The sequence below is a fragment of the Ostrinia nubilalis genome, chromosome Z (assembly GCF_963855985.1).
Source record: "Ostrinia nubilalis chromosome Z, ilOstNubi1.1, whole genome shotgun sequence".
NCBI lineage: Eukaryota > Metazoa > Arthropoda > Insecta > Lepidoptera > Crambidae > Ostrinia > Ostrinia nubilalis.
Genome location: NC_087119.1, coordinates 21991935 through 22018514, shown reverse-complemented (window position 1 = coordinate 22018514; position 26580 = coordinate 21991935). Strand labels below are relative to the sequence as shown.

The window sequence follows — 26580 nt, the reverse complement described above, 5'->3', positions numbered from 1 at the left end:
GAGGCGCGTCAATTGCATTTGATAGTGCAACACTGAGTACAGTCGTACCTGTGTTAAATTAATAGGCTAACTTTATGTATCAGGATTCAGGATTACGGGCTAATTAGATATTTTCATAAATTAACGAAAAAATATTATTATAGGTAACCTGGTTTAAATAAATTAAATGAAACCATCAATCGAGTTAGTAGGATTTATTTTATTATTCATCAATAATCAAATTCAGAACTTGAATATTCAACTGCAGTGTCTGCTCATGAACGCTTCAAACTCGGTACTTCTTTCCCAATTCCATAAAATTCAACACTTAGAAAGTGACAAAAAACTTTAAAATAGGTATTTGAAACAAACCACAACTAATTTTCATAGTGGACTGTATATACGATAAACATGTCAGTCAATTTGACAATCTTTGTCGGAAACATTATTCAATGAAAATATTGTCCGAACCCTTAGTATTTCTCCTCGACAAATACTTTAACACATTGTGAACCACTTTTCTTTCACGACTATAAAAAGATTTTAGCAATTTAATTCACAAAATCAATTGCGCACATTTAAAACAAAGTTTGTTTACACTTTGACAGCAATAGACTGACATGCAAGGTGACAGACATGTCAATGAAGTTTTCAGTTACTGTTGCCATTAAAAGAAATTAGTACCATTAGTTTTCCGCAACATGGCGAGGGTTTTTATGTTCCTGGTCAGGCTATAATTGAAACATAAATCACAAATTCATGGAGCACCAACTGATTAACCAGAAGTACCTAAAGATACTTGTCCAATAAAGAACTAAAATATCTGAACAACGAAGTATACATGGGATGTAAAAAGTAAAAAGAACTAAAATATCTGAACAACTAAGTATACATCCCACGTATATTTTAGTTATTTTTATTTAGACAATTATCTTTACTTCTGTTTTATCAGTTTTAAAAACCGGTTTAAAAAAATTGCAAAGATGATATTTTAGTTATTTTTATTTAGACAAGTATTTTACTTCTGTTTTATCAGTTTTAAAAACCGGTTTAAAAAAATTGCAAAGATAATATTTATATTTTCTCGTAACTACAAATGACACAAAATATTATAAAACATGAAATCTAGCCTAATATTATCTTAACGTAAGTTCCATCATAGTCATTCGCTGCACAGTGCCCCCAAGTTGGTAGGCGGGGAAAAGGTACTCGAATAATTTTCAATTTTACATGGCGTTTTCTTTCTCCCGCGTGTTACTTTGCCATTTCAATTTGACTGGCCCTGCACATAGTCGTAATAAGTCTCTAAGATATTGTCTTCCGTGCATAATATCTTGGAAATGCACTTCTAAAGGCCGTCGGAATATTATCATCAAACATTTTACTAAAGTATCTTACTAAATACATTTATGACAAATTGCACGAAGAAATTTTAGTGGGCAAACACGAATAAAACATTGACAAACAATTACAAGTAGGTATTATTAGACAAATTAGGTGAACAATAATGATTTATGAATGTGAATAACTTTTCAAATAACAAGTAATTTGAATTATAACCGGACGGTGGAAAATATTTATTTAGGCCGGTCTTAATACGGACACAAATAGGAATGGCTATCCGAAGAACGGGTACACACAAAAATAACAACAGCTAGAGATATTTTCATTCGAACGAAGATATATCCAAAGTGTCACCGGCCTTATAATCTCAGATAGTCCAATAGAAATCAATAAGTTAGAAAGACTGCAATGGGGTTTGAACTTCAGCTCTATCCCAAAAGTTAGTCAACAATTTGGAAGGTAGATGTACATTTCTCAGGAAATGGGAGGTTTCAAACTATTTGAAAATATCTAAACCTAAAGGGCCTTATTATAAAAAAGTTAAACCCGGGACTAACACTGGTTTAAAATGACATTAAATTTCCATACTAAATGTAAATTTAAACCAGAGATCAACCAGAGCCTAACTTTTTGTAATAAGGGGGAAAGAGACGAGAAAATGTATTTTATAGAAATACTTACATTCACTTAATTACTATTCAACTATACTTGTATAAAATGTTATTAACAGCACACAATTTGCATAAATGAAATATTTCGCAATTTTTAATTCAACAATTATGGTATCAATAGTCTGATTTGATAATGAATAATCTTGGTGATATTTTTCGCAATTTTACACACGCGTAATTTCCTATAGAACACAATTTCTTAAGCTAACTTCGTATAAACTACTAGGTATCGTGTATATGTATAATATTATCAAATATTTTTTCTATATATAAAATAGTTGCTTGGACACAGTACCTTTATACCTCGTAGGATGTAAGTACCCTATTCATATACAGGAAAACATTCCAAGCATATTGTAAATTTTATAAGAACTTTAAATGTACTCGGCAATATAATTTAGCCTAGGTATTGGGAATGTAGCGGTACCGAAGTCCAAAAGTAGTCGTTGGTGTTATTCGTAACAGTACACATTACATCATGTACATGGAAGCCCTAACCTTACGATCGTCGAAGTAGAGAAAGTTATAAGTAAGTATACACATAAAATCTGTGTTGCAAAAATTACTCAAAATACATAAAACATGTTTTTTTAAAAGTATCTATATGGTTATAATTTTATTAATAGCGTTTTTGTGCTTCTTTTTGATGTAAGATCATGGCACTATCTGTTTATAAATCTGTTATTAAAGTAGTAAAATAAATCATGATAACTCCTTGGAAAAACAACATTCGTTTATATTCTTATTATGTATATGATTTAAGACGCAAAAGTAATTCTATATCCATCAACACTTCGACGATTACTAAATAAAACATAAAAAAATAGTTACAGCTACGAAAAACAAGGCACTCCGAAGGAAACTCACCGCACGGCGAGGTGCTGCAAACAAAACTTAAGCAAACCAAGGAAAATAAAAACAAACAAAAAATTAATGAAGAAATTTATTGTATTAACTCTTACCTCTGGAAATAAATAAAAACTTTATGAACAAAAATTTTAGAACCACTATGTTTAGAAGGCTACAAATTTTATACATTACAATATTTTTGAAGATCATTAACGCCCATCGTAATGTCTGCTGTCAAGTAGTAAAATCTATTCATATTCAATTTCATCGTGAGATTATACAAATGGTTGAAACATTTGACTGTTCAATAAATTATAGATAAGTCAATGAAAAAAAAGGATATATATTTATTTATATATTCCAAAATAAAAAGGTATTTGAACCCATGCCATGTAGATAAAATTTAAACTATAGAACACAGAAACGCTTATAAGAAACCATGATATGCGGGGCTCTTTTGAGTACATAGAAAGTCATGAGTATTGTTTCTACAACGAAGCAAATTTTTGTTAGTTACGATAACGGAACATATTATTATGTCCCACCCATCACATAAAGCCAGTAAGTACACATAAACGCGCTCTCAATCATTCTATGTTCTAATTAGTTTATCATTTCCATAAAATTACAAAATGAAGCAATGAAACAAAAATGTTCACTTTACCATGAACAGTTGTTTCCAATTTCTAAAGCGTGTCACGTTCAATAAAATATCGATGTTTTTCTTAAAGTCACCTTTGACTAGTGCGTCATTTAAAAATGTGGGCGTATTGGTAAAATTATTAAGGTGTTGTTGTTTGTAGCTATGATCATCGGGCGCGGACGAAGCTCTGATGATTTTCATGGCCTTTGAAAATTGTTTGAATATTTTAGTTTAATGAAACTTGTGCAGAGATTTAAAACTTGAGAAGAGAGTAGAAAAAGAGAGAGAGTTAATAAGAGAATTACCAGAAAGGTATGGATAACAGCAACTGCCTTGATCCACAATGGAATTGCCTGTGAATACTAAATATACTGCATACTTTTACAGAGCAGTCGGCAACAATATTAAGTACCATCATTAAGGATAACCCTTAATTAAGAATTAAGATAACCAAGCGTTCTTCAAGATGAGATATTATGTAAGTTCATTTTTAAATTGAGCGAAATATGGGCATTTTTATGCATGAATCAGAGGTTCGCGGGCCACCAAAAATCAGAAAATTTGATACCGAATGAACACGACCGAAAACAACAACAAACATTCGCAAACCCAACGCGAACAACTAAACGTGTAAATATGATCTAAGGCGTGCAAAGTCGATATATCACATTCCAATTCATTTTACTACTGCTTACAAAAATCTATACATAAATATATAAATATCATTATCCATTCAATAATTCGAGATACATACATATAACTACACAAAATTATAAGAGCGGCGCGGGCCGCGAAAACGTTTTAATAATGACTAACCTACTTTACACTTATCTTTTTAGGAATACATCGAAATATAAACACAAAAGGACACCTCGAGAACAATATGATTATTAAAAACACAATCCATACATCCATATCTCGGCCCAAAACTGAAGGTGCGATATTAACATTACAGCAAATGGTGGTTCAAAACATAATCGCTGTTCATAAGTACATTCGATGAATAGATAAGTACACAATACTATGTTATATATAAATAATCAGGCTCTTTTAAAGATTTAATTGTGATTCCCGCTCTAACAACTAAAAAGAATAGAATAACTTCATTTTAACTTAAGATATTGTTTATGGTACAATTTAGGTATGGTCCAGCAGGAAATGTTTCGTACGAACAATGCAACAATGTCAAATGTATATTTTATCACAAATATTTAATTTAACAATTTATAGCATGCAGTGTAATGTGTGGTCATATTTTTATAAAACAAAGTAAATATGTTTGTTGTCCCATATAAAGAGAAAAATATATTTGTCAGGGAAATTATATAAATCTTTATTTATTTATATAGGGATTTTGAGTCAAGTTTAAAGCAATTTATTTTGGACCAAGTACATTATTATAATAATAATTAATTGGCAAATATCATATTTGTATCATACATAACAGTTTAAAATGTCAGCAAAATAGGAAAACCATTTAAATGCATGAAATTAATGCTGTGATGATTTGCAATTCTTCAATCATAACTGATTGAACAGTGAACCGACAGATCGCATTCCGTAGGGGCCATCGAATAAATATTCCATAAACAAATAATTCAATATCAACAAATATCTAATTACATATAGCAAGACACTGTTCTCTTACGACTTACAAATTTTCGCAAAAATTACGGACATATTTTCTACATCTTTCACGTTTTGTTGCGTCCTTAATGTGATGATCAACAATATTAAAATTCAATAATACTAATTACACAATAATTATTATAATGGCGCATTACATTAAGACAGTAGGCCGTTTGTGACAAGTGGCGGCGACTACATTGTCGGGACTCGGTCGATCACGTCGCGAGGACGAACTCTAATGACTTAGGAATATCTAAAAACAATCAATAATGCTTCTCAGTAGAAAACATTTCAATAAAATAGTTTAGAAAACGTAATACATCTCTTTTTTATTACTTTTTTATATCAAATTTACGTATAATCATCATAAATAACCCAAAATACATTAGATAAAATAAAAACACGCATTATTAATTGAAATGTATTTCTAACCATTAAAATGAAAACCCCATATAACTCTGTACATAACTTCAAACTCTACTAAACAAGAGCGACTCGAGTACACAATACAGCGTGAACTTTAAACAATACATTAACGGTTCCACTTAATTTACATTTAATCTCCGTTCATACATACACGTCCTAATATACCCGATCGGTCCAGCGATGGCCAATGTCTGTTGACAAATCAACGAGTGTAGAATGACAACTGTCGTTAGTCACCTATCAGCGTATCTACTGTCGAATACTTGTCAATATCTAATATAGGCGACACGGTTGTGTGTAGTGAGTTTGTAGGAAGCGTCTGTGTGAGTGTGGCAGGCGTGGGGGTTACTTGGACAGTTTGCTGATGACTCGGATCAGGGCCCCGTTCTCATCCTTGAGCCGCTGGTTCTCCGCTTGCAACGCCTGTTGATACTGAAAGCCATACAAATAACGCCATTGAACGCATTTACTCATGAAAAGGGACCACAAATACTGCTGTGTGAGGTGGTAGTTTCAAAATATGAATTCTAAAAACAAGAGCTACGAAGAACTGATTTCAACCAGGTTTATACACTCGCGAGCAAAAGTATGGAATCACTTACATGAAGTTGTTTCCACGCGATCTTGTGTACTAACGAATTTGTAAGTAACAAAAAAAGTGGAACCTTTGAAAAGATTAAACTTTTAACTTTAAATTGATACCAAATTCATTTAAATCACACCAGTATTTAAAAAGATATCCCGGCTGATGTGAAGAAGTAAGGAAAAAGACATGTATCAACTGTTTGATACGTCGCGAGATGCGGCCTATTTACCCCCTATAAAAGTACGTGTTTTCGGATTTTTGCTTTCACACATTGATCCATACACATCTCCGCTTCTTTTGACACTTTACCTGGGATTCTACACCTTCAGAAGCGGCACAAATCGTTGCACTATTTCAAGAAGGGCTCAGCCAGCGGGCTGTCGCACGTCATCTCCACATAAGCCAGTCCTGGGTTTCGAAAGTTTTAAGACGCTTTCGGGAGACTGTTGGCTTTATCCCGAGACCAAGTTCTGAACAGCGCCGGTGCACATCGCAGAGGGATGACCGTTTTTTCATGTCAACCTCTCTATGAAATCGTCATTTCACTGGTATCGACGTCCAGCAAGAGCTCAGAAATGTTCGTAGGATAGGTGTTAGCGAGTAGACAGTTCGTCTAAGATATAAGCAATAAAATTTGTCTCCAAAAAGACCTGCCACAGGCTCGAAACTGACGGCAGGTCACCGACAAGCACGCTTTCAATTAGCTCGCACTTATTTTGATGAGAAGGCGAGTAATGGAGGCGAGTTTTGTTCTCCGATGAATGCAGACTGTGTTTGCAGTGCAGCAGTCGAAGAGGTCGGGTCTATAGGCGGCCTGGGGAGCGATTTGTGCAGTGCTGGTTCGCTGAAACAGTGGCTTATGGGGGTGATTTTTTCGACTTCCAATCGAGATGTGTACGAGTAAATTGAAAGCGTGTTTATCGGTGACTTGCCGTCAGTTTCGAGCCTGTGGCAGGCCTTTTTGGAGTCAAATTCTATTACTTATATCTTTGACGAACTGTCCACTTGCTAACAGCTATCTTACGAACATTTTTGAGCTCTTGCTGGACGTCGATACCAGTCAAATGACGATTTCATAGAGAGATTGACATGAAAAAACTGTCTTCCCTCTGCGATGTGCACCGGCGCTGTTCAGAACTTGGTCTCGGGATAAAGCCAATAGTCTCCCGAAAGCGTCTTAAAACTTTCGAAACCCAGGACTGGCTTATGTGGAGCTGACGTGCGACAGCCCGCTGGCTGAGCCCTTCTTGCAATAGTGCAACGATTTGTGCTGCTTCTGAAGGTGTAGAATCCCAGGTAAAGTGTCAAAAGAAGCGGAGATGTGTATGGATCAACGTGTGAAAGCAAAAATCCGAAAACACGTACTTTTATAGGGGGTAAAATAGGCCGCAACTCGCGACGTATCAAGCAGTTGATACATGTGTTTTTCCTTACTTCTTCACATCAGCCGGGATATCTTTTTAAATACTGGTGTGATTTAAATGAATTTGGTATCAATTTAAAGTTAAAAGTTTAATCTTTTCAAAGGTTCCACTTTTTTTGTTACTTACAAATTCGTTAGTACACAAGATCGCGTGGAAGCAACTTCATGTAAGCGATTCCATACTTTTGCTCGCGAGTGTATTACAATGAGGGGCTTGTAATGTGACAAGGAAGTTGTTATAACTCAGCAATTTTCAACACGAATATTAAAAATTGCCCAGATGTACGCAAACAACAAAATTCAAGAAAGCTATCACATTATGTACAATGGTGCGGTATGCGGTGGTGTTAGGGTATTTACAAACTAAAGCCATTTAGCAGACCTAAAAATATCTAAAATTCAGGATTTAGTAATATGTAACTGACATTTCTCGCACTGACATAACGAATAGGTATTCATCATGTATTTTTGAGGTATTTCTGTGAGACCAACTTAGTGACTTACTACTGAAGAATTCAATGTATCCTCTATTGTTTATATTTTTTATACGTCTTTAATGCGCACTGCATTAGAAGCAGACTCCCAATTATTTGTTGAGAAATAAAGCCTACGTAAAATTAAAGCTCAGGTAAATAATATCATAAGTAGAAAGAGTTAAGAACAATTTATATCCTTGAAAATATGGCGACATAGCCAATATATTATGGCCTCGTCTCCAATCTTTTCGCCTATCCCTTAAGAGCTGAACAGAACGAGTATCAACTTTGTAGTAAACGATATTGTGTGTTGTGAGGTAGTCCTGTGTAGCCATGGTATGGAGCATGCAGCACACGGCAGCCAGATTGTGATGTTGCATTTCGCTTGCTGAGTAGCAGCATTTATGACATGGAAAGTCCTTGGAGATGTACAATTTTTATGTTCATGTGACGGATTACCACCATGCGGTAGTGTAAAAAGTAGTTTTTCAAATATTTACATGACAGTTAGTAACAGTGATGACGGAGAAACAACTGTCATCGCAATAGAACACTTGTTGACAAATTGACAACATTACTTTTGCAAACGGTTGGAAGTTCAAAGGATTGTAACACTTGCTAACACAACACGACGCGAATCGGAAACGCAAACGCATTAACCTTTATGGTCCTTTATTCATAAACAGTCACTATAACATCCATCAAAATTTATTAGTTTAGGTATATGCTTGATACAGATAAACTAACCATATAACTTACTGTAAATATTTCTTGTCACTTTCACTGTTTTTTAGAATAAGATACATTTAGTTATTGTACAATGTTACTTGTACATGTACTGTGTTGGAAATAACCAAAACGTGCAAGACTTCCATTCGGCTGATATGCTCATGTTCAGCGGAGGACATCCTAAGATTGATATAATTTTTGAACAATCGACAGCACATTAGAGTAGACGTTTTTGGTGCAAAATAGCCACCAAAAGTGTGGTTACGATCTTTTGTAATCCAAGTCAACAGTATGAAGGTCCAATTGAACATTATCTGAAAGTAGCTGGTTTATGAATAGAGGCCTGCGCCCGCGCACCGACCGCAAGTTAGACACGTATCAAATCATGCTGCCATAGCACACGGTTAGAATACAGCGGGAGGGGTCGCGACAAGCCGCGGTGCGGTGTTCGACGGGTAAGCTACGATTGCAGCTCAATTTTTGCTCACGTACACTTAATCACGACGATATTGTTCTTATTGACTGCTATTGTGTGAGTTCCAATGTGTTTTTTCTGGATGTCCAAATAAATAAATCCACATAATAATACTTAAAAGCGAAATTGCACTGACTAATCACGACATCTCAGAAACAATACCTACAAACTTGAAATTTGGCAGGTAGGTTCCTTATAGGGTGTAGACATCCGCTAAGAACGGATTTTACGAAACTCTGCCCCTAAGGGGAGAAAATGGGATCCACGCGTACGAAGTCGCGGGCGGCCACTAGTAACATTGACAATCATGACGACCAAGATCACTCTGTCAAGAGTGTAACGACTGAGAAGAAGATTCTTAGCTCGAGATTTCTTATAAATTCTCGTGATATAACTATCTATTCCACTGTTTTCAATCAATCTTAAATTGGCATCAAAATCAGATAAATAAATGAATTGCGGTGAATATTAAGTAACTTCTGGGGATGTCATGACATTAATTTACTGACGGCTTTACAAGGACTCATTCTACCATACACCTATAAAGCATATAGGTGAAAGAAGTTATGTAGAACCGGTTCATGATTATGTAAACAATGAAACTGTAATTAATAATATTGAAGAGTTTTTCATAAAAGAAAATAATAAAATTTTGCGATGTAATAAAATTAGTGTAAAATAATGAGGCGTGTGAGCAAAATTGTTGATGCTGAAAGTGTAACTTAACACAGTCGTCAAAGCACTATTAACTAATAGTTTTCTCACTCACAACAATACTTCCACTTATGTACTGAAGATACATTTTCTTTTATATTTTTGTTATGATTTAAAAAAAATCCATACACACAACTATGAAATGTCTGGTTACATTTTAAGAATCGTAAGTAAGCAATATAGTAAGAGTAAAGGTTCATGACGAAAATGGACGATCGTGAAGCATTATATTTGCAAATTCAAACTCAAATCACACAGATATGTTTGTACCTACATTGTTATATCTTAGTTCATAACATTGCCGTAAGTATAGTGTGAGCTCGAAACCTAGAAGCGAATAGTACGTGAGCACGCCGCACCGCGCCGCTAGTGAGCCAACGCTCGGAATGCAGTTACCTATTTTGCGGCAGAGTTGGTCAATTTGCTGACGACCCGCGTTAGGGCACGGTTCTCAGCTCTCAGCCTTTCGTTCTCGGCTTTTAGTTTTTGCAATTGCTATAAAACGAATACCAACATTACAACTCGGTTGATTTGACTATCATGGCGCCACTGCGACAGCCGCCATTTTGAGGATAACCGTTCAAAATTTGAAAGACGTCATCGTCTATTTTTTAATATTAAAGTGTTGTGTGCGGTAGTGTACAGTTGTAATATTGTTAAAAGTTTGCCATTACCTTGAGTTCTTCTTCCATCTCAGACAGTTTCCTTTCCATAGCTCGCTTTTCCCTTTTCTCGATTTCAGATGATGAATTTTGATTCTGGAACCAGAGAAAATGTCTCATAAGTATGACAATTATTAAAAACAACAATAGTAACTCGCTAGCCACAATCGACATTCGCATATAACACAAAAAGTAATGATTTTTATTTCACGGTTTATTATAATGTGTTCAAGATCAGCAAGCAAAGGACAGCGTACAGCAAAAACAAAAACGTTAATTATACATAATTCATTTTATAGTCTACTAACTCAAAATAATTAGTTATGCATTCCTCGATGGAACAGTTTTTTGTGCTTGCGCAATTAAGAATTTTTAGTTCCAACAAAAATCATATTATAACACGAAATAATCATAATAATTCTTTTGTCTCTCTACTTCAAATCGAACTATATCAAAATTAATGAACAACTTTTAAGATACCTTATTATGATGACAAGCAACTGACATTAGTGTTGTTTGGCCCATTTGTGCCAATTTGTTACAGACGTACAAAAACATATAAATAACATAGCGTAATGTTTATTAATATCAGCATAATAAGTCCTTCGTTAAATTAATGGTGCGGCTTAGAAATCTTCTGTTGGTAACCATAGAAATGTAACGCCTAGAAACCGAGTAGACGCAAGAAGTGAGGCAACTCAAACTAGACATCAGCTTAGTTCTTACATACGTTCTGACAGTAGTCAAAGTCAAATGATATTATTATTTTTGCCTCACTTTTGACGAAGCACTTGTATGAAGATAAAACACAAGGATATGATTATCCAAAGAATCGAACCTGGGATTTAGCCTTAAGACTTAAAATACATAGCTTAAATAAACAAAACAAACACATTCGCAAATGCAGAACTAAAGCTCGCTCAGCTATAGGACAGTCAAAATTTGGCCACTCGCAACTCTCACGCAACATCACACTTCTAGTACTAATGTATTAACTAACAAGACAAGTGCAAGTACATAAACATTGGTGAAGGTCGGTTTTGAAGACCTTTATTTCGTCAGGCATAAGGTTGGGTTTGTTGTCATGTGCCAGTCAATGAGTGGAGTGAAGTTCGGTCGACAGGTGGTGATAACACTGCACAACAAAATTGCAACTTTTGGCTGATGATTGACTTTAATTACATGATGTTTACTAATTTGACGTCGCTGATTCTGAATCTGCCGTCCATTTTTTCGTAGCAGCTCTTGTTTACGTGTTATAGCTTTCACTCAAAAATTGCTAAATTTCAGTCTTAATTCGCCGACAGTTCAAAAAATACTATGTTTTCTTTGTATAACCACAGAATAATAATAAGTACTACGTACAGAAGTTTTTCTTCGCGAAGGTATTCAAAAAAATGTATGCTCAATGTCATCAACAATATGGTGTAATTTAGCTTGTCTTAAGAGTCGAGCACCGTTTTGTTGACATACGTCAGTGATCGGTACTGTCTTGATGCCATAGGGCTGACTGCTACAAGAAGCTACTGTGTCGCCATCTAGCGCACCACACTTGCATTCACTGCTCTTCGCGGCAACGCGCAGCTACATGCGGCCGCCAGTTATATAGTGTAAGAGCTAGCACCTAAATATTTTATAACACACATAACTGTGACAATTTATTTCACGTGGGCGAAGCCAAAAAGCTAGTAAGAAATAAAAATTCAATTCAGTAGGTATTTCAAACCAAATTTTATTACATAAACAAACATTATACTAATTTCATTATGGGCCCTTAGTATGTGTGTTTCGTAGAACATGGTGCCATTTAATTAAAACACTTTCTTTTACGGTTTTACAAATATGTTGAAACCATGACAGTTCAGTACGATGACAAAAGCAAGAGAGAGAACAAAAGAAGTCTTAAACTAATTAAAAATAAAACGCCGCGCCGCGCACAGATTGGAGCAAGGAGGCTGAACGCCGCAACAATGTGAAAACTGCAATTGACGATATTTCGCACTGTTCTCAATATTATGTATTACAGAACGTATGTGTGATGGGATGATATTTTCGAAAACACGATTAGAAAAAAATTTTCTCGAAAAAAACATTTACCTCTGGATTTTTTTATAAAAGTTTAATATGACCGTGTTTTACAATAAAATTCCTATAAAATCACAAAGGTATCATGTTTGCCTCTTTGATTTCCTGGCTGTTTTAGATTTCAAAAACCTAAATATATTAATTTATTAACTTTCTGATAAAAATGTGAATGGCTCTTACGATGTCCCCCCCCTTAAATCAAAATGTCTTTATTTGGTCTATATGCCCATCATCACTACGTAATAATTATAAAAAAAAGTCGCTTTCCTGTCTGTCTGTCCCTATGTATGCTTAGATCTTTAAAACTATGCAACAGATTTTGATACGGTATTTAGGGTTCCGTAGCCAAATGGCAAAAACGGAACCCATATAGATTCGTCATATAGTCTGTCTGAACATAGAACGTTTTTGTGCACTTTTTAAAATGAGTTAACCAAGCATATGGCTATTAGACTTGCACACGTCCGTCCGTTTATTGTAGGATTAATATAATTAAGTAACATTTATTTTTTGCATTCGGCTCTTGGTCTAACCCAAACGAAACACGAACAACTAATGAACTAACAATGAACAAAGTTGATAAATTAGTAATAATATGTAAATAATGAATTTGTTTTACGAGCTGTCCCGGCGTACCCGCAAATTAATATAAAGTTGTGTGATTTATAAAATCGCAATATTAATTTTTGAAAGTAGGGTCATTGTGCTGGTTTTCTATCTAACTTCGGTTTTCGTCCATTTCACTGAGCTGCCATAAACACATGCGTAAAATTTGAATACAAAGTATTGTATTCACAGAAGGCAGTAGCCATCCCGCGCTAGTTTTGTTGCAATCTATAATGCCTAAGCAACAGTTCTACCTAAATGAAAATGTAATTTAAAAAGTAGTGAGTTCCAAAAAATTACGTAAATGCGCGGCCATACACCGGTCACCGGTACATTGCAGAAATCATCGCGCTAGAAAAAAAACGTGCTGACAGGAAAAGTTTTTGGCACGTATGTCTAATTGATAGCATTATAAACACAATTTTAAGTGTTTATTAAACTTCTTCATACAAAATTAAATCTTAGATGACTAAGGCAAATCAACTCGGGAAGGGATCAACAACGTATCGCCTTTTGTGGCATGGAGGTAATAGTGGAGAGGAAATATAGATCTATACAAAAATTCGTCAAATTAATGACAAACAGCTGTTTATCTCTTTCTAACTTACCCCTGGTGATGTATAAAAAAAAGAAATAGATAATGTTTGGTCAGTACTCATTCTGGCAACATTTTCATGTGACGTCACTAACTACCTGACTTGTGCCGAGTAGGTACCTACATACAAGATTTAAGAAAACAACATATTTATAGGCAATCAGCTGACAACTACACGCACACACACACACACAAATACCTGTCAGCTGATTGCCTATATTGCGGCCATGTTGTTTTCTTAAATCGTGTATGTATTTATAATGCGTGTAAATGTGTGCGTAATGTACCGAGTACGTTTATTTTAAAGTTACGCCAAGTCCATGAGACATTGATATAGGTACGTCAGTGTTTTGCGAGCTGTCATTGCCCTTCGCGCACTGTCATCGGCGAGGCAAGGCGTTTACGTTACGGTGCGGATTGTGTGTGCGTTGCAGTATGGACTTTAGTTGACTGCCTTTATGAGCACTCGAACGACATAAAATAATATGATACATTTATGTAAGGGTATTTTAAGATCACAAAGTTGGCAACTCCGATAGTTGGACGAAAACCAGCGCAAAGACCCTATCCTGTTTGACACCTATAATAATGGACAATAGCTGGCTCGGCGAACTTCGGCAAACTAATGTGTGACGTGAAGTGCCAAATCGCGGAAAATGTCGGAAGAAATACATGAATTGCATGAATTATCATGAATAACAATAACCACTTATTTACCTCTCAGTGTCTTCAGGCAACTTAAAAAAAGTACATTGTGTGTTTTTATTATTATTTAGGCAGTTAAATACTGCACAGTATTTTTTACACAGTATTTTTTTTCCATAATAGGTACAAGAGTACGCGTGCGTGTGTCAATGCTCGCTCGTATCTCGTATGTGACGCCTTGTCGAATCGCCTCCTGTAGGTGGGCTATCGTGCGTGTTTTGTTTTCGATGTGAACTCGCGGAGATGAACAGGCCTGGTATAACTTAATATGGTAGCATTAAGAAGTGTTTGTGTGATTGATCTAAATCAATTTTGTTTCATTTGCGGAGAGGATATGTTTAAATAATCCGTTTAAATGTGACAAAGTTCGTAAAATTGGCTTACAAAAATTAGTTTGGGGACCCAGTGGAAATGAAAGATAAGCCTTGAATTCCGCAAAAGGCGTGGAAAAGATGCGTTGAGTTTTTACGTTTATAAACAAATAAGAATATGTGTAGATTTAGGTACGAAACCGCTATGATCTGAAAGGAACCCTTGAACCATCGCGACGACTGTTATTTTTATTTTTGAACAAAAATGGTATTAACCAAAAAATATTGAACTAAATGGTAATTCCTTGCATCCGTTTGGCATGTAGATGTCTTTTCAACCCTAAGAAGTCACCTGAACCTCATGTTGATACTTCACATGAGGATTTTGAAGCGAAAACTGTCAGTGTGGTAGAGACTTTGAATGTGACCTGAAATTTTCAAAACCATGTAGCCAAGATGGTTTAAACGATCGTTTTAGAGATTTAGGATCTTCAAGTCTTCCGAAAAGACATGGAATGAGTTATTTTGGCATTTAATTTTTTTTTTGGAAAAACCGAAAAAATCTTACTATTCTTACACATCGAACAACGTATGAGTCACTTACAAACATGTTTTTTTGGTTGGATGTAATATAAACATCGAATTACACTCTCTTCGCAATCACCTGAACAATTTTATCACAACTCTTAAGGATCTAAGTGAAGAACATGGCGAGCAAATCCACCAGGGCCTTCGTACGATAGAGGGACGCTATCAGGGCCACTGGAACGCACACATGATGGCTGACTGCTGTTGAATCATTCAGAAGAGCTGTCTGCCTTCAGCATCAGCAAGGAAGTCAAATAAAAGAAAGTTTTTTTAACTTAACAACTTCATAAAATAGGATCATCTCTAAAAAAAGAGTGTTTTTTTACAAAAATACCCAAGTGTCATATTTTTTTAACCAGAGCTGATACAGATATTTCAATCACAGATTTGAAATCGTCATTAAAAATTGGACTAATATCATGTAACATAACCCAATCATCAGAAATGCTGTTGTGCAGTGTAATTAGTGGGCCGGTGGGCGGGTGTTAGTCAAACGTTTAAAATAGGGAAATGAGACTCGTGGCTAATATGTTCGGTGTCACGGCCGTCACCGTACATGGCCGGTCCAGATTATTTATGGCAGACAGAATAATCTTGTATTATATTCGTATTAAAGTTATTGAATACAATTCGCCAAACATGCTTTAGCAAATAACCATATGTTAGAATAAAATGCAGCGTACTCTTTCTAATTAGTGGTCCACATCCAATGTCATATGTATTAGTTCTTGTGGAAGGACAGGCTACGAGCACCTTTTGTTTGTCAACATCATATGACAGTTTGTGGACTGGAACCATATGGATGCGTCACTGGAATGAATCGCGTGCTTGAGCTAAATGATATCTTTGCAGGGTCTTTTGTTGTCGAAGGATGATGAAAAATAACATCTTTTGGCTTCCTAGAGAATATTTTGCATAACAGTTTCTAGTGCGTTCGGTAGCAAAGTGATTACCTAGCTATACATTCGGCCTGAACCAAAGGAGGATCCAAGGCAGACAAGACATACTCATCTGGTGGTACTCGTTGAAAGCACTGGAGTAGCTGTTGCTTCGATGACTGAAAAATCCCGCGGAGGTAGCGTACCTAACTCGAGGAAGTACTTTGAGGGACTTTCGTGAACCTTGCTCCTAGTGTTGCTGGGACGTGTTATCTTGAGGACGCCTCGTGCAGCTACTGTTACGACGTATCGAGGACGCCTCGTGCGCCGCGGGGGCGCCGCTAGTCTACTCATGTGAGCGTACCACTTGCGTGAGCCTGGTGATGGTGGCGCTGCTGCCCGGACGCGTCGAGGACGCCTCGTGCGCCGCGGGGCGCCGCTAGTCTACACATGTGAGCGTACCACTTGCGTGAGCCTGGTGATGGTGGCGCTGCTGCCCGGACGTGTCGAGGACGCCTCGTGCGCCGCGGGGCGCCGCTAGTCTACTCATGTGAGCGTACCACTTGCGTGAGCCTGGTGATGGTGGCGCTGCTGCCCGGACGTGTCGAGGACGCCTCGTGCGCCGCGGGGCGCCGCTAGTCTACTCATGTGAGCGTACCACTTGCGTGAGCCTGGTGATGGTGGCGCTGCTGCCCGGACGTGTCGAGGACGCCTCGTGCGCCGCGGGGCGCCGCTAGTCTACTCATGTGAGCGTACCACTTGCGTGAGCCTGGTGATGGTGGCGCGCGCCTCGCGCAGCTGCTGTTCAGAGGTGTCGAGGAGCGTGCGCAGACGGAGCACCTCCCTCGACGAATCCTCGTACAGCTTCTTGTAGTCGCGGTCCTCGCGGTTCTCGGTGCGTTCGCTTCCGGACTGGAACAAATAATTCATAAAATCAATGATTTAATTGAAATATCTGCATTGGTGACTGAACTGTCCGCAAAGTAAACACAATAGTCGTGAGTCATTGCGACTCACGGAACAGGGAAGTTCTGAACTACTTTTATAAAGAACAACATTTTCTCTAACATGCTTTCGTAGTTTCCGTATTGTCAGCTACAGTCATTCCTCATTTAAGAATCAGAAATATATAAAATTTCACTAGACGCCATTTTGAGAGATCGCTACCAAAATTGGTACCTTTGTTATGAGTTGTTTTATTTAAGAAAACTTAGCAATGATCAACGAATATCGTAAAATTATAAACATAGTTACGACAATGCATCATTACTCAAAGTGCCTTCCGCGTTCTGCTTCCCAAAATCAAAAGAAAGACGAACACTGGCGTTTGATACCAGAATCAAAATTTACTTTGATGTTAAGTAGTAATGCAAATGCAAACCTTTTATACTAGTGGGACCCTAGAGGAGATCGATTAAACGGGGTTTTTTTTTTGTGAAATGAAACAACTTGTCATGAGGAGCAATACTGAAAATATGCTAAAATTGTAGCTCACGAGTTACTTTACTGCTCAGATCATTGCCCCAAAACTCGACATGAACATTTTTCTGGGAAATAAAGACGAACGATTTTTATTCATTATCTATTTTCACTCACAAATCACAATGTACCTACAACATGCTGTTTCCGTTGTGCCAAATTGATTTACAGCGTTCCGTTTACAACTGTTTGCGACAATTTTATTAGATCCTACGCTTTAAAGGCCGGTGCATCTATCTATGTTAACGATATTTCCATAATTCTAAACTAAACGCCTTAAAGCAATACTCACTACGCATTTACGGAACTTCAAGTGTTATGAGCAGAAACAGAACTCGAGATCATCAGAGTCTAAAATAAAAATATAATGACACATCACTCTTTATAACTGTTGAAATGTATGGTCGGTTTAATGAATACGTATCACTGTATTACATCTACTTGTGGCATAATTATTATGTGAGAATACTCCGTTAGACTTGAAACTAAGCACACTTCGTTCAAAAAGCGATTGTTTCACTCGATGCGCGAATAAATTCTACTAACAGAGGGTTTTCATTATCTTATCGTTAAGTTGTTGAAAGTTAGATATTTTAATAAACACCTCATTTTAGTACCTAAACCTACCTACCTATTTTTTGGTTTTACGATAAAAAGTAACATGTTTACACTGACTTTTATTTATTCCGTCGTTATCGTCTGCTGCGTTAGCTATTTGTAATTGGTAACGAAGAAAAAATTTAAAAATGCTTTAAATGAAATAAGGTCACGTATAAAAACTTCTACGATTAGCTGTACCCTAGAAGTAACACATTGTAGGTACTTGAGGCCTTGTTTAATTGACCTACAAAGTATATCTGAGAAGGGAGCGAATAAAAAGCATTATCAACATACACAATATCCATCAGAAGCGAGCGAATTCAAGCTCAGACTTCTAGAGTTGAGACCTAGGCCGGTGTCCAGAGAGTTCAGCGACCGGGACTTTTCCTTGTCGAGGTTGCTGTGCTTTCGGTTCTTGCGCTCCGGCCGCACCGGCGGCACCGGCGACACATCAGGCACTTCCACCGGCTCTGGCACTTTCACGGGAGCCGCCGGCACCGGCTTGGGTTTAAAGTTCTTTTGACTAGCCAACAACTTTTTGTCCAACTTTTTTAGCACTGGCGTCATCAAATTCAGAGAGCCTAACGTCGCCCCGCTCAGGTACACACCCCCATACCCTGAGCTGGTGCCCCCGTATATGCCTAGGTTGGAGGACGCGCGGCCGAAGCCTGCTGTGTAGGGATTGTAGTTTCTGTAGGCGGCACTGGGGCTGGAATAGTTGGAGTAGCTGTTGGAGTATGGGGTGTTGTACTGTCCGAGCACGGATCCGAGCATGCTGGGAGACGAGCCATAGTGCGAGGTGAGGCTCCTCGGGCGCGAGCTATACCGGTCGTGTTTCCGACTCATCGTAACACATGTCCCGCGCGACAAGCGCTCGGCTGCACCGCGGGCGTAACGAAAACACACTGAGTGTTTTTCCGAGTTTTGTTCTCGGCGAGTGAAAATGTTGGCGCCCACGCGCAGGCCGAGCGAGAGAGACGCCAGTGACGCACTGGAGTGAGCAGACAAAAGGGGAATATCCACTCTAGCCCACTTGACACAACAAAATCATTCATTTATTTTATTTTTATCATAGTTGGGGGTTGATTAACAAAAATGAATAAAATATTTCATCGCGAAAATCATTAAGGCCATTATAATAAATCACAACATCTCATCGAAGAAATTCAGTTGAACTATTTAATATTATGCTCCACATAACAATCTAAAAGAAATATGCTGGCTTCGAAAAGATGATTCGAAACATCGTCCGTAGCCATCACCGACAAAACTGTACGGTCACGTGCGGAAAACGTCACACATAAATATAAAGACGGGAACATAGAGAAAACGTTGTCTTAAGAACACACCGACGACTTGAGCTTTGGAATATATTGCCCAACACTTTCGAGCTCATCAATCAATTAACGGTTTCCCTGTAAATTGGCAAGTGGATAGGAGGCCGGTGGTTAATGATTCCGCCCGCCCTGCTCGTATACAGGTACGCACGGTGGTCTAAATATACGTGCGCCCGCGCAAGTCATCCAAACGTAAATAAAAACTGTGCATCACAATGCGATATTAACGGGGGTGACGTCGCCGATTAAACACATTTAAGTTGTACACGCTAGACCGCGACTTTTTGTCTTTGTCGCCTATTATTAGAATCTATTTTCAAGTTTACGCGGCTCCGGTTCAGGAGATGACCCAGATATTGTTTTGGAACACTCTTAATGGATCTGACTGGAACTACGCGGGCGAAAGCATCTTAAGAATTGTTAAGAAATAACGTTATTTTCGTTCAACGCTCCTGTTTACTAAGGTGTGGAAACACGGTAGAATGATTGCAGCTGTGATTTTTGTAATAACAGATGTATGCACGTTGCTAATGATTTTAAAATTAACAGTGACATAAGCTAGTATTCGAACTGTATTTAGGCTCCAAGCAGTCTTAAAACTGCCGTCCAATAATAATATACTTAGTACCTATACAGTGTTTGGGAAACAAAATTTCGTATGTACAATGTTTTGAAGTGATGACGTCACGGGCCATGTGTGCACCGCCGAGACTCGAAGGAGACCGTCACCGGCGGATACGCTAAAAATAATAAAGTATCAAAGTAATATAAAATTCGCGTATGCTCCGTCAGATTTTGTTTTTTGATAGATATATTTTATGTATTGCTGATGTAAATTTCCTCTATCGCAAGTGATGTAGGCGTCTGGAGTTAGTTTTTAGAACGAGAAATAGTAGATAAAAAGTTTTATTCGTTCACACGCATGTCTACAATTCAGTCATTGTTCGTAGTGGGTTTTCACTCAACTTACGAGTTTTGTCGCGCCTCTTTTTCATCGTTTTATGTGAAATCATCGCTAATTTCATTTAACCTTTTCACACCTACAACATTGAAAACATACGCTACAAAAACTAAGAAAACTAGTTGTTACTTGATGTATAACAGTAAAAAGAACTCCAACACCAACAAGATAAACTAGCTCCAATAAAGAAACTCAAGTAAATAAAATATCTTAAAACTTTGGACTAAATGTGTGTATATTATTTGGTCTACGTTGCACAATATTCCCCGTTTTCTTATGTCAGATTGGATATTCTTAGAAACGTGGCTACGTTTACAAATTACACAGATAGTATTCGTGTTTGGATTATTTCTTTTAACGCTATTTCGTAAGTAGGCCGTGTATTTTCAGTTTTCCATCAAGACTTCAACTAACGCTAATGAGAGTCCCTAATATCCCTTCGTGAATTTCCACAAACATCATCTCCCCAAAAATGAGCATTCAATCAAGGGCTGATTTTTCAATCGTCGGATAACTTTTATCCGAAGAATAAGTTTGGCACATTGACAGTTTCAGTATGGGAAATATGTCAAAATGACAAGTTTATTCATCAGTTACAAGATATCTGATGATTGAAAAATCAGCCCTAAATGAAAAAAGAAGCATAATTTTTCGGGAATATTGCTCAGCAAGCTCGCGTCGATACTACTTGCAAGTTGACGAATTTAAACATTGACGATTTGCATCGTTCCAAAAGTCTTGCCAACTGTGCTTTCTGATACAGCAATCACCGACGTGGCAAACTCCATAAAATTTTGCCAATGTTATAAGGCCACGCTGAGATATAGAGATATATTAGCTGTAACTAGCCTTTTGTTTCATTCATACCCTACTTCTGAGACATATCCCGCTGCCTCAGTCAATGATACTGATCTTTAAAAACTAAACTTTTACACTTCTGTGTCTGAGCACACTTGCTCTCATATCTACGTCTTGTACTGGATGAATTACGCCAATATCAAATCGTGACCAATATTTACGACGTGTTTAATTAGTTAATTAAAAGATCGGCGTAAGAGAAATGACGAACAGTCCCAGCAGTTAAATGAGGTGATAACTTGCAATAAATATCATGATTTATCTTTCACGCCGTTGCTAGATCGTAAAGTTGAGCTTTCACGATACGCCTGGCCTGTGAAATATTTATCTGGCTTAAAATTTTGAATAAAATAACTTTTAGAAAACGTAACGGCATTTCCAAAGCTCGATAGATGGAGTCTACACTATAACGACTTTTTAAATTGCTTGAGCCTTTGTAACAACTCTGACAATGAATGGAGAAAAAAATAGTTTGCAGTTCTATACAAGGTTATTTCCCCCAAATCGTTTAATGGCCAACACTTAAATACATATTGTGAAATTAACATTCCTCGATTGTCTGCATAATATTTGTTTTTGATTCATCCATCATTCCATGATTTTATCAGAAATCAATGTGTTTTTATTTTAACATTGTTTGTGTTTATTTTAACATTGTTTACATGCATCTTAACTTAAAAATAAGTTCCTACTTTCTTTGAAGTGTTGTTTTTTTCGGAAACGCCAATTTCAGGCTTGTAAGACCTGGTTATTCGGAGCGGGAGGGTTAGTTGGATTTATGCGCGATTATAAAGCTGTACGCGCACTGGACCGGGGCCAACGCGGCTACCAATCACTTCAACTGTTTATCGTGAGTTTCAACACTGAATAAGCACGTTAACACACGTTGTCGCACCAAGATGTTTATGGTAAGGGATAATTAGTGCTACATATTATTTGTTGCCCGCGGCTTCTTTCAAGTAAAATAGTATACGAGTATGTATTTTTAGCAAAATAACATCTATTACAACATCTGAGGATCTTATAGACAAGTTAACTAATATTCTTAGCACAGAAAAGTGTATTCAGTTTTGGTCCTTAATAAGATCCCGACTTGATTGTTTATGTTCTTGTTGAATAAAAAATGGCACGAAATACATGACGAATAGTTAAGGAAGGTTGACCGGTACGATTGAAAAAACAAGGTGCTTTTTTTCTAAATCAAGATATAATACTTTTTTCAATGCAATTTATGTAACTACGGATGGAATGACAGCATTTGCAAATAAATTGACGGTATTGTCTCCTTATTTTCAAAGGATCAAAAGACCAAAGCTGAGAAGGAAACATAAATTGCTTGCGAATGCCGTCCAGTGCATTCGCAAGCAATTTATGGTTATGGTTATATTTATATTTAATTTATGGTTTAAGGTTTACACAGGGTAACTCAAGTATTTATTATCTAAGATAAATAATTGCTGCCATCGCGTGTCTAAATTGTTGCAATTTAAGATGCTTACATTGTTAGCAGCTGCACATCTGATTATCAAGTTTCACGTGAACCAAAAATTATCTATCGTGTTTTCTTCTACAGTGCATATGACTTGATGGCACCTCCTTCTACTTTTTTGCTTGGTACTTCTGCTTAGAATGGCCCACATTTCAACTCTACGCATCCTAAGAGTTAATTAGCGCACTATGTCAACTTGCAACACCGAGTCACTATCGTATTTTGGACGCTTTTACCAAACGCAAGTATCAGTGTTTACGTTTCCAACAAATAAGCACTAAAGTAGTCACAGCGCATGATTCATGTGCGTGAGTGACACGAGTGCGGTTATTTGCGAGCGCAAGGTCGGTGAAACTCGACGAAGGGATAGCTTTTTGGCTAACACTCTCACTTTTTTGCAATATTACAAGGTTGTATTCATATTCATAGGTATGAAATACCGCACAAACCAACAAATCTGTCATAAATTATATGAATCCAGTATAACTTAACAAAAAGTTATAAACAAACGCTCATGATTTGTGATATCCAATGATACCTTTCTATGACCTTTTCTTGAGGATATTCAAAAAGCAATAAATGAATAATGAACTCTTTGTAAAAATATGTATTCTGACTCGAGATCAAAGATGGTTAACAAGACAGAATTGTTTTAGTGTTTACAACAGTTTTAGTTTGGTCCAATCGAATTCTTAGAGTAGGCGCACACCGTTGATTTTTCGTCGGCCGATAGTTTAGTCGGGCAGTTGATCACAGCACACTACGCCGATTCGATTTGGCCGATTCTTCATATAATTTAAAATCGGGCAAAACTATCGGCCAACTAAAAAACAACTGTGTGCGCCTACTCTTATAGTTTCGCATTCGGCGCAACACATTCTTGAAAAATTTACAACATGGATGAGGTTCTTCAGATCGATAAATCCTACAACTGATTTACATGATGCTGTGTAACTTCTGAGTTACATATCCCGTATCTCAACTCATGCGCATCATAACCGCTGATGTTCAATCTGCCTGATTTGAAAACGCCTTACCCTACATTTTAGTGCATCTTACTTTGCAATGTTAAAAGCATGTCGCGCTACAAGGTTGGCGATGGCTACTATTTTCGCTCACATGATTCAGTGGTCCCAGGAATATGGTCGTGAAATATTTCTACATCATAGTAAACCATTCCGCTTCGATTTGTATTTGTTTCGACCAGTTTACGACTTATTTACGAGCGTCCGGAATCATCTAGTGCAAGAATATTGATAATTCATGGTATATTCTTCATATTTTAGTAGTTCTGCGGTTCGGGTACTATTCAGAACGTATCTGAACTGATTCTGGGTTATATTATCACACGTATTTACTTAGCACACACGTACCTACTTGTTTACATGATTACATTGGCCATGGATGGGAATACATTCCCTAAAACATTAATAATTGAAATTCAAACCTAGTAAAATGAAAATAAATAATATTCAAAATCAAAAGTGTAATAAAAAAGTCAAGAGTAAACATAAATTTATGGACACACACATATATTTTACGTGTGTATTTTTAACCAAACCTCGACGGGAAGTTGTGACATTTTAAAATACCCAAAGACAAATGCGCACGAGTCAAACGACACTTCCCGGTGTGATCCGAAACTCTCCTATGAACAATCGAATCTGTAAAGAGAAAACTGCACTAAAAACCACTCTCTGTCAAAATGTCATAACATGCCCACAGTTTATGTACCCACCTGCTCTATATTTCGTTTCAGTGTCAGTATCTGAGGTGGTGGGCGGTGGAATATAGACTTTATGTGGATGTAATAAACGCCTCATTTTTGATGGATGTGTACAGCGGATCTATAAATACTGCGCTATTGTTTTGTGACGTCAATGCGCGCGCCGCCCGCGCCGCGAGATGACGTACGGGAGCTTCGGGATTAGAGAACGACAGTCAAATTGATGGATATAGACGAATGATTTTACTTTTTAGAATAGAAATAGAGAAATCTTTGGCACGGTCGTTCTATTGTGACACAATGTTATAATAACATTGTTACTCAAGGCTATCTGTGAGGAAAACCACTTTTTATTAGTTTTGACGTTAATGTCAAAACGAATTCGAAACCAACGTATTTCTTACTGAACAAAAATATGGTTCAGGATATCCTTTAGAATCAAAGCAAAAGTGATTGTTATAAGCTAAAGATTAAACAATATTAATATTTATTGTTCATAATGGAGGATAAGTGCCATATTGATTTGAACCCGTGTCTTTTTATTAATTGTAATCATTAACCAGACCTTCAGTGATACTCTAAACTCTTAAGCCTAACAGATAGAGCTTCAAAATATGTCATTACAGATTTCCAAACCTTCAACATCTAGCAGGTGGTAATCATCCCCGCCCAGTAACTAACGAGCCGACAAACAAGCATCGGTATTAACTAATTGGGTGCACTGTACATCTTCATTAGCGGCCAGATGAGTTACTATTAAATTCGCATATAGACAGTATGGATGTATCAAAACAGCTGGCACGGATTGAGAAGCGGTATTAATTTCACGTGCGATCATCAACTATTCTTATAAAGGGTATTTTCAACCGACTTCAAAAAAGGAGGAGGTTCTCAATTCGACCAGTATGTTTTTTTTTTTTTTCTATGTTTGTTACGCGATAACTCCGCCAATTATGAACCGATTTGAACAAATCTTTTTTCGGCGTATAGGTAATACCTCAAGGGTGGTCCCATTTAAATTTAATAATAGAAAAAACAACCCCCAAGGGTGGAAAATTGGGGATGAACTTTTTTATACGCAATATCTCCGCCGATTATAAATCAATTTGAACGATTATTTTTTTGTTGAATAGGTATTATCAAAAGGGTGGTTTCATGCGAATTTGAAGAAAATATTTCACCCCTAAGGGTGGAAAATTGGGGATGAACTTTTTTATACGCAATATTTTTAATTTTTTTTTGTGTTCACGCATTTGAAGTCGGTTTTATTTTTTTAAAAAGGTAATTATAGTGGCAATTGTTTTAAAATCTTCTTATCTATACTTATAATAAATCTGTAGAGAGGTCAATTCTGTACATGAAATATATTTTCAAAATAACTATCAGGGGGTGATTAGTGATCGATACTGATGCCAAAAATGCAATCAGTAAAATTTTTGTCTGTCTGTCTGTCTGTATGTTCCTTATAGAAACAAAAACTACTCGACGGATTTTAACGAAACTTGGTATAATTATTCTTCGTACTCCTGGGCAGGTTATAGTATACTTAGGAATTCCCACGGGACCGGGATTAGCAGGAAAATCCTTTTGTATGAAAAATCTAAACCGCTTAAGTTAGACGCTTGAAATTTGGCATGCAAGTACCTTAGTAAACTTAAAGTTTAGTTACAACAGGATATTGCAAAATTCCCACGGGAACGGGAGTTAGCGGGAAAAAACCTTTGTATGAAAAAATCTAAACCGCGTAAGATAGACG

The 26580-nt window shown here is 37.0% G+C and overlaps 1 protein-coding gene across 7 annotated transcripts in view; it reads right to left on the bottom strand.

The window, feature by feature from the left end:
* Positions 1-2921: 2921 nt before the first annotated feature.
* The window catches only part of LOC135086554 (protein phosphatase 1 regulatory subunit 12B-like), a 97694-nt gene continuing 74035 nt past the window's right edge, over positions 2922-26580 (bottom strand). For 6 of the 7 annotated variants that reach the window (XM_063981296.1, XM_063981300.1, XM_063981301.1 and 3 more), the window contains 4 exons: positions 17131-17286; positions 10619-10702; positions 10341-10439; positions 5885-5973 (listed from right to left, as the gene is read on the bottom strand). In XM_063981296.1, the coding sequence (XP_063837366.1) occupies positions 10341-10439; positions 10619-10702; positions 17131-17286 (339 nt within the window). In that variant the 3' untranslated portion in view covers positions 5885-5973. Of the gene's footprint in view, positions 5974-10340; positions 10440-10618; positions 10703-17130; positions 17287-26580 lie in introns of all 7 variants that reach the window. The other variant, XM_063981297.1, reaches the window with a different exon arrangement.